Below are 9135 nucleotides of genomic sequence, written 5' to 3'. Positions count from 1 at the left end.
AAATTAATAGAGATGTAACTGGGATCAAAACTTGCTTAAAATAATTTTTATCAAATACCATAGATATATGAATTGAAACAATCATTTGTTAGAAGAAGAAAGGATAATACCTACGAAAATGTCATATTCCTATGGCAAGCTAAAGACAAGTGAAATAGAAAATGAATCATTATATATATTCACTTTAATTCTTTATATTACTTCCGAATTACACAAAGCAACAAAAGATTGTCTCTTTTACTTCCTTCACAGTTATACCAAATAACTAACAAAGTACACTATGAATACTTTATACAAATGAAATAAATAAATAAAGTATTCTCCTTTATCTTTATCCTTTCTGTGCTAAATCATACATGATATGTAACTTGTAAGAACTTGAAGGTTATAAATTAGTACTTCACAACCTATTTATTGATTTTGTTAACCATTTGAATATTATCACCACATAAACTTTTATAATCGCGCGAAGCGCGACAAATTCACTAGTTGCTATATATAAATTAGCATCCCAACTATTCTTGGAACCCCACTTTGATCATATTCTTATCTCTCACATCAATGGATTACTTGTCGAGATTACTGAACCAACTCAATAATGGTCGATATGGACCATGCTTGAGTTAATAAAAATCTAACTAGTTAGAGTCCTCCACAACTTAGCTAAGTAAATTAGTCCCATACCAGGACTTACGTTGAGGCTCTTAAATGTGTGAATGCTGAAATGTTTTAGTTTTGAACATATTCCAAAATCACTCATAAGAATTGAATTCAGCAAGTATTCTCTTAACTTATATGGATATTTAAAATATGGTACAGACTGCATTCTAGCTAGCCAAGCTTGGCCAAAACATCATTCAGAGTAGATACAGTTTCTGCATAACACTTCTCGGCTTGCGCGCTGTTCTTAGTCTTTGCTGCATAGTCAAGCTGAGGATATGTAAAAAAGAATAATATCAGCAAAACTTGAAAACATGAATAATCCATCTGAGTATCATCACTATTAACATGAAGGTAACATCTGAGTGCCATTTATGTAAGAGTTTAACTTCTATATGTTACCTATGTAATATAATTTTTATATTATAAGGTCATCTAAAAGATAAGTACATGTAACTACAAGGGTGGATGTGGTATGCTAATGATGGGTTCAATTTTGCAGAAATAGCAAATGTGAATCCATAACTTTAAAAATTATAAGGGGTTCAATGCTAAGGACCTTGAAAGTTGAACCTTTAGAGTTTAAATTATGGATCCGCCTTTGTGTAACTGTCCATGATAAATGGAACTAGTTACATAAAAAATAAAGGCAGACAGCTAGCATACGACAACGAGCTAAATTGCACAGCTAATGCAAAAATTCATGTATATTTTCAGCGTATGTAAGTTAAATCCTTTTATGTAAACAAGAATATAAATCTCAACTTACGTTGCTAATGGCCATGAAGAGCTTCCCTGACAGTTCCTGAAGTTGTTTCTTCTCTTCCTTTGGCTTAGCAGATATGACAGTTTTGAGATCATACCGAAGATATTCGGCCTTGAGACGAAGGTCATTCTGGACATAAGGCCAAGCCTTCTTGTCAATGAATTCCTTGACATTAATAATGTCTTTGGCTGATTCCTTAGCTCTTTGGGCTGCCTGATCTGGTGTTAATGGTTGAAGGTAAAATCTATCTTTTAATGGTAACTTCAGGTCTCTTGCTTGATCTGAGTTCAAAGTTCCAGCTGCCAAAAACCCGAATGATCCCCAACTTGAGTGGATAAAGCATATTAGTTTTTCATAATCTTTTACCATTCTCTTTAGTAATGAACTGTAGGACACAGGACTGGACATATGTATCTAATACCATGTGAAAGAAAACAATTCTTTGTGGAGAGTGGTTTAACACTTGTCCAAATATTAGTCCAGTTGGCTTCAATATTAACAAGTGTACCTTGTCTCCCGTGCATGAAGACACATGGTAGATTTGCATAGACACTTGTCAATGCCCTTCAACACTTGGCTTTAAGGCTTCATGCAAGAAGCTACTTGGAAATAAATAGGACACTTGTAAAATGAAAAGACACATGGCTATTAAAATTTTGTGGATTTTAACAGATTTACCTCCTAGTGCAAAGCCTATTGGTTGTAAATGAATTTTTAAAAAGAAACTTAATCCTGATGGATCTTTAAATAAATATAAAGCTCGGTTAGCAGCAAAAGTATTTTCTCAAAAAAAAATATAGTTTATTTTAATACATTTGCATCAGTGATTACAATTTCTTCTATTCGAGTTTTAATTGCCTTAGCTTCATTCCACAAGCATTTTATCTATCAAATGGATGTCAAAACAGCTTTTTAAAATGGTAATTTAGAAGAAGAAATTTATATGGTTCAACATGAAAGTTGTGTCATTCCTGGACAAGAAAATAAAGTTTGTTAATTAATTAAATCTCTTTATGGCTTTAAATCAAGCTCCTAAGCAATGGTATGAGAAATTTGAACAAGTCTTACTGAGAGACGATTTTTCTTCAGTTGAGGTGGATAAATGTGTTTATACCAAAGTGGTAGACAATGATTATGTGATAATATGTCTATATGTTGATAATATGCTTATATTTGGTACAAGTTTAAACATTATGCAAAGTAATAAATTATTTGTGTCTGCTAATTTTGATATGAAAGATCTGGGTAAAGTGAATATAATATTGGGAGTTTAAAGTTATAAGGAGTGAAGATGGCATAATGTTGTCACAAGAACATTATGTTGAGAATCTTCTTAAGAAGTTTGAATATTTTAATGTCACACCTGTGAGCACTCCTTTTGATGCTAACTCTCAGTTGAAAAGGAATAATGGTGACCTAGTTGCTCAGACTAAATATGCTCAGATTATTGTGAGTCTGATGCATTTAATGAATTTTACAAGGCCTGATATAGCCTATGTTTTGTGTAGACTGAGTAGATATACTTATAATCCCAACAACGAGCATTAGTCTGCATTAGCTAGACTCATGAAATATTTGAGAGGAACCATGAATTATGGTATCCTATATAATGGATTTCCTTCTATTTTAGAAGGGTACATTGATGCAAACTGGATCTATGATTTAGATGAGACAAAATCCACTTGTGGTTATGTATTCACCCTTGGTGGTGGTGCAATATCGTGGAAATCAGCTAAACAGACGATCATTGCTAGATCGACTATGGAATCAGAGTTTGTAGCTTTGGGGTTTGCTGGTTCTGAGGCTGAATGGCTAAGAAACTTCTTAGTTAATATCCCTTTAATAAAGGATGTATTGCCTCCCGTGTCTATGCATTGTGATTGTCAAGGGGCAATAGCATTGCGAAGAATAAATCTTATAATTGCAAAAGTGACACATGAAATTGAGACATGACTTCATAAAGTAGCTGCTGAGAGATGGAATAATTTTCATTGATTATGTGAAGTCAGAAGTTAATTTGGCTGATTCTCTGACTAAACCTGTGGGAAGAAAATTAATTCTTCATACCTCAAAAGAGATAGGGTTAAGGCCGACATGTTGTCAATAGAGATGGTAACCCAACCTATGTAATTGGAGATTCCATGAAGTAGGTTTATATGGGTAATAACAAGTCAATATTGACACTGAAACACCAAAAGAGAGTGCTTGATTGCTATTAATTGAGAGGTTGAATTATAACTCTTAATGAATTCATATTCCTTATGGATGATGTATCTAAAAGCAGTATACACTTTTATTTTTCTTTTTTTTCTTTTTCTTTTATTTTATTTTCTTTTTATTTTTAATTCACCTATATGAGAGTGGAGTAGGCCGCTCCTATAAGATTTTGGCCTAGTCTCTAGAGCTCTCATGAATCACCAGGCACGTGCATGGCCTATTGGGCCCAAAATTGCGTTGAACAGCAAAATTACCGAGAGTCGAAATGTGATTGATAAAATCTTTGACTTACATTAAGAATTATTGGGTCATAGAAATATTAAATTTCACCAATAATTCTGTGAGTTAAGTTTTATTGGTCTAAATTTGGTTCATAGTCCTGAATGTTAGGTTTTAGTTTTAATGATGAAAAATAATATAACTGCTTTTGGTATAGGAACTCAAGGAGAGCATTCAAGATTGAAGAAATCAAAAGGAAGGAATCAATCAACAAACTAGAGATTGGGAAAGGGAATTAATCAGAGATTGAATGAAGCGGAAAAAAAGTATCGAAGATCTTGCAAGATGATCAATCAAGCTGCTATTTTCGGAAGGACCAACAATCAAGGAGTAAACCCGCGTTATCAAGATCTGTAGAAGGAAAGTTATCAACGCCCTCTCATCAAGGAAGAGCAACGACAAGCTGCTATTTTCGGAAGGACCAACAATTAAGGAGTAAACCCGTGTTATCAAGATCTATAGAAGGAAAGCTATCAATGCCCTCTCATCAAGGAAGAGCAACGGCAAATAACCTTATTCTTGGAAAGAATCAATTTCTTCCCAAGGATCAAATCTCTTGGGTTGTCAAATCTCTTCAGCAAACGACCTCCTACAAAGTATTTATACACATCCTTAAGCCTTAAACATACATACTTTGATCGAACCAAATACCCTCTCTTTGTTCTACTGCAAACAAACATTGTAGTTCTACTAGATCTGTTGTGTAACAAGTTAGAGAAGAAAGAAAGAAAAATACCGGTGAGGGATTGTATCAAAAAGATACGAGTGATATAGGAACTGAGTCATTGGTGTAAACCACACCATTCACTTTGTACCCAAGAAACTCATTCACTGAAAGAGAACTCCCTTGCAACCCAAGGGGACTGGACTAGGATTCACATTGAATCCGAACCAGTATAAAAATTCTGGTGTCTTTAATTCCTGTACTTTATTCCTGTATCTTAAATTCTACTCTTACTGTTATCACGTTATTACATCTAGTCGACTAATTAGAAAACTAGTCAACTTGTAGTGATTAAAATATAAAAATAAACAATTACTGTTATCACGTTATTACATCTAGTCGACTATTAAAATAAACAATTCACCCCCCTCCCCCCTCTTGTACTTTCACTGAAGACACCAAACTCATTACATCTGGAGCATGCAAATCCAACAAGTCAATTCTTCCATTCCATTATCCTTCTCCTATAAATTTTGAAAATGTGTGGGGATTGTGGGAGTATTTTCAAAATTTTAATAGCCATGTGTCTTTTTATTTTAAAAGTGCCCTATTTATTTCCAAGTGGGTTCTTGCATGAAGTCTTAAACCCAAGTGTTGAAGGGCTTTGACAAGTGGCAATGCAAATCTACCATGTGTCTTCATGCATGGAAGACAAGGTACACTTGTTAATATTGAAGCCAGGTGGAATAATATATTTGGACAAGTGTTAAAAGACTCTCCATACTTGTCATACATGCAACCTCCCTAATTGCCTATAAATAGGTTATGGATTAGCCATCATACTTACTCAATTCATAACCGAGAATTCATCTTGCTAATCATTACTTTCTTCCTACAATCATTACCTATTATTATTAATTCTTCTCTCCAATTTTCTGAACCTGCTGGATTTAATATTAAATTTTGATGATTCATGTATCCTCTTAAATAGAGGTAGGCTAGTTAATCATGGAAAAATATTTCACATTGCTGAAATAGCTTCTTAGGACAAAGCCTAGCATGACTCAAGCCAATTCGTGTATCTGCTTACAAATAATATTATTGCAATACTGTTGTCATTTTCGATGATATTTCCCTGCATTCTTGAGTCTAACTCATCCTCAGAAGCTATATTACGAGGCAAGGGTTGTCCCAAACCACATAAGGAGACAACATGTTCTTCAATTAAAGCAATAATGTTGCATTTCATGACTCCTATTAATAAGAGTTCCTAGCTAATATCTGATATCTCCAAGATCACTTGCTGACCTCTCGATTTGAGTGTGACTTGTGAATGAAGAATATTTGTTTTCAATACCATTTGTTCCCAAAAATTGTTGGAAGTTGAAACAAGTAAATTACGGACCATATTAAGTATTTCAAAAAATGCAATATAATGTTAAACAACTCATATTAGTCTCTCCTGTCATTTCCTATAAGATAAATTCCACTTATAATTTACATCAAAATTTAATTAAATCAGGTTCTAACGTGTTAGGTGGTTTACTAATTAAAAAGTGGAATGATTTTGCCACATTTAGAAAGAAGTAACATCCAATTGCAGCATCATTATTAGACTTACGCAGTCCACCGGAGGGAGGAGGAGCACCACCAATCTTGATAGATCTAGCTTCTGCAAAAGCTGATTGAGCAAATGACCCAGAAACTAAACCTACAGCAACAATACCCAAAATAGCTCTGCGACTGGTTTCAGTCTCCTGAGCAGATCCCTGCTGAGCTCTAATACTAAGACATGGTCTAGCTGCCATGGAAATTCTACTGGTTTTGGGGATGCTCGAGCCACTGATTTGGAGACTGCTTTCAATCACAGCTTGAGAAGAACCAATTATAGAAGCCACAGTATGAGCCATATATATATATATCAGGATCTACTGTTTTGAATGTTTCTGAAAATGTTTAAGGCAAGAATGATTGAAGAAAGGAAGTGTTTGGAATTGTATGTTGAAGATGTAGATTTTGGGATTTCTTGCTTCTGTGATATGGATCAGTAGTGAACCTTATCTGTTTTTTAGTTTTATGTTAAAAAAAATTTGGAGCCCTTTGTCCATAAAAAAAAAAAAAAAAACTTTTATTCTTAAAAATGTATTTTTCCATAAAACTTGCAAGTTTTTGAAAATATTTCAGAAAATTTTCTCCCACTCATAAAATTGCAATAAAATTCAAAATACTACTTTTTTCAAAAATTATATTTTCAATGTCCAAACGCTTAGTTAAAGATATTTTTATATGTAAAAATTTGAAATTAAATATGAGAGATATTTGTGAAATTTTTTTTTTCTATTCAAATCATAACGATTATGTTGAACTATTTCCTTAAAAGTGAGGGTTATAAGGAATACATTAATTGCCTTTCTAAAGACGTTTCTCGGAAAGACGAATTTATGATCTAATTTCTATGAGTTTAATGTTTGAAGTTCTTAACATTACACCTATTGTATGTATAAAATTATAGGATAATATATTATAAGTATATTTTTTGGCAATAACCTGTGAATATTACCATAACAATCAAAAGTTTGTACATACTAAAGGCATCTAGTATACGTCAATCAGTAATAGTAGACCAAAAAAAAAATAACACAAACAGTTTACTATACATTTGCCCTCACTACAAAATCGATTAACTAACATTTGTCAGTTTCTTGCATTCCTTGAACCTGCTCGTGTGCTGATCCTAGCCTGCAATTCCTTTTTAATCTGACTGCCACAGAACTCCGTGGTTAAACAAATTTTTCTAAAGATCCTCCAATTCCTGGCTTGCCAGGTGTAATAGATCATAACACCAAGAATAGTTGCTGCAACTTCTTTTTGAAACTGTCTCCAATGTCTTCCCCTTATCCATTGTAATGTTTCAGATACATTCTTTGTAGGGATATGGATACTAGACCAAGTAACTAGATCAACTCTTAAGTTGGCAATCCATTGGCACTCTACAAATAGAAGTAGGTGTGTCTCCAGAACATCCTGCCCACATAAAACAGCATGTATCTCCTGAGACAGGGATATGCAACTTCATCAATCTCTCCTTAGTCAGCAGTTTTTGTTGATTTGCTAACCATAACATAACACGCTGCCTTGGTAGCACAATCCCATTTCAAATCAACTCTGCCTCTCGCAACCTTGTACTCAATTCAGCCATAGCAATGTAGCTGCATGAAATAGAGTAAGCACCACTACTAGTCAGGTTATAAATATTGCCTGTGTACTAATGTGCCATTTTTTCCTTTAGCTCATTCAACTTCTTCCAATTCCAACTATAATCCATCGGTGGATTATGAGCCCATATGTCCCTACAAGTCTTCATATATATACCATGTATCCATTTGACCCATAGCACATCCTTTATGGTCACCAATTGGCATAATAGCTTCCCTACAGAAGTCAGATTCCATTGCTTACACCCTTTGATATTAAGTCCACCAATTTACTTTGGTTGACAGACTTTTTTCCAAGCAACCAAAGACACTTTCCTATGCTCTTCAGTGCTACCCCATAAGTAGTACCTACACTTCCTACCAATTTGCTTTAGACACACTTTGAGGAAGCATAAAAATAACTCCCCAAAAGTTATACACAGAAAAGAGCACAACATTGATGACCTGCAATCTGCCAGCACAGGAAAGTTGCTTGGAGTATCCAGTGTTGATCCTCGTCATGATCTTCTCCACTAACTGATGACATTCTACTTTGCTCCACTTCTTTGAAGATAGAGGGAGTCCAAGGTACCTCATAGGTAATGAGCCAAGGGAAAAACCAGTGGTAACTGAAATTTCCTTCTTCAAATCCTCTTCTATCCCAACTAAAAATATATGTGATTTGTCCAGATTGACCACTAAACCTGAGATAACACTAAAATGATTGACAGCTTTCATCATTCTGTGTATAGATTTTGTGTTACCTTTACAGAACAACACTAAGTCTTCTGCAAAAATAAGATGAGTTATCTTAGTGCTTTTACACGTAGGATGATACTGAAAGTCAGGTAGGTCACCCATTTTCCTCAAAACTCTTGACAGATATTCCATAACCAACACAAAGAGAAGAGGAGACATGGAGTCTCCTTGTCTGAGGCCTCTTTTTCCTTCAAAATAACCATAGCCTTCTCCATTAACCTTGACAGTAAAATATTGTGATGGTACACATACCATAATGAGCTTTATAAATGGTGTAGGAAAATCATATCCTCTAAGTATCTCTTTTAAAAAATCCCAGCTAACCATATCATAAGCCTTCTTAAGATCAATTTTCATTAGACACCTAGGTGTAGTCTTCCTATTATAGTGTCTGAACAGATCATGGCATATTAGTACATTGTGTATGAGAGATCTCCCTTCAATGCAGCTTGATTGTCAGCAACCAATACAGAAAGTGCTTCCTTGAGTCTCTTACTTCTTTACCTCGAAAATACGAGTAACAATTAAATTTGATTTGTGGTTTTAAAGATATGTAATTTAGTTCAATACCAATTAATAATCAAGAAATATGAAGT

General features: G+C 34.2%; 1 protein-coding gene across 1 annotated transcript; it reads right to left on the bottom strand.

Annotated features, from left to right (window-relative positions):
• On the bottom strand, nucleotides 665-6654 carry LOC109231002 (oxygen-evolving enhancer protein 3-2, chloroplastic-like). The gene is made up of 3 exons (XM_019396521.1): nucleotides 6208-6654; nucleotides 1430-1725; nucleotides 665-930 (listed from the first exon to the last, which is right to left on the bottom strand). Exons 1-3 carry the CDS (start codon nucleotides 6494-6496, stop codon nucleotides 832-834), a joined length of 684 nt encoding a protein of 227 aa, XP_019252066.1. The 5' UTR covers nucleotides 6497-6654; the 3' UTR covers nucleotides 665-831.

The sequence above is a fragment of the Nicotiana attenuata genome, chromosome 8, assembly GCF_001879085.1.
Source record: "Nicotiana attenuata strain UT chromosome 8, NIATTr2, whole genome shotgun sequence".
Lineage (NCBI taxonomy): Eukaryota > Viridiplantae > Streptophyta > Magnoliopsida > Solanales > Solanaceae > Nicotiana > Nicotiana attenuata.
Note: the sequence above shows the minus strand (reverse complement) of the source record. Positions and strands in the feature narration are given on the sequence as shown.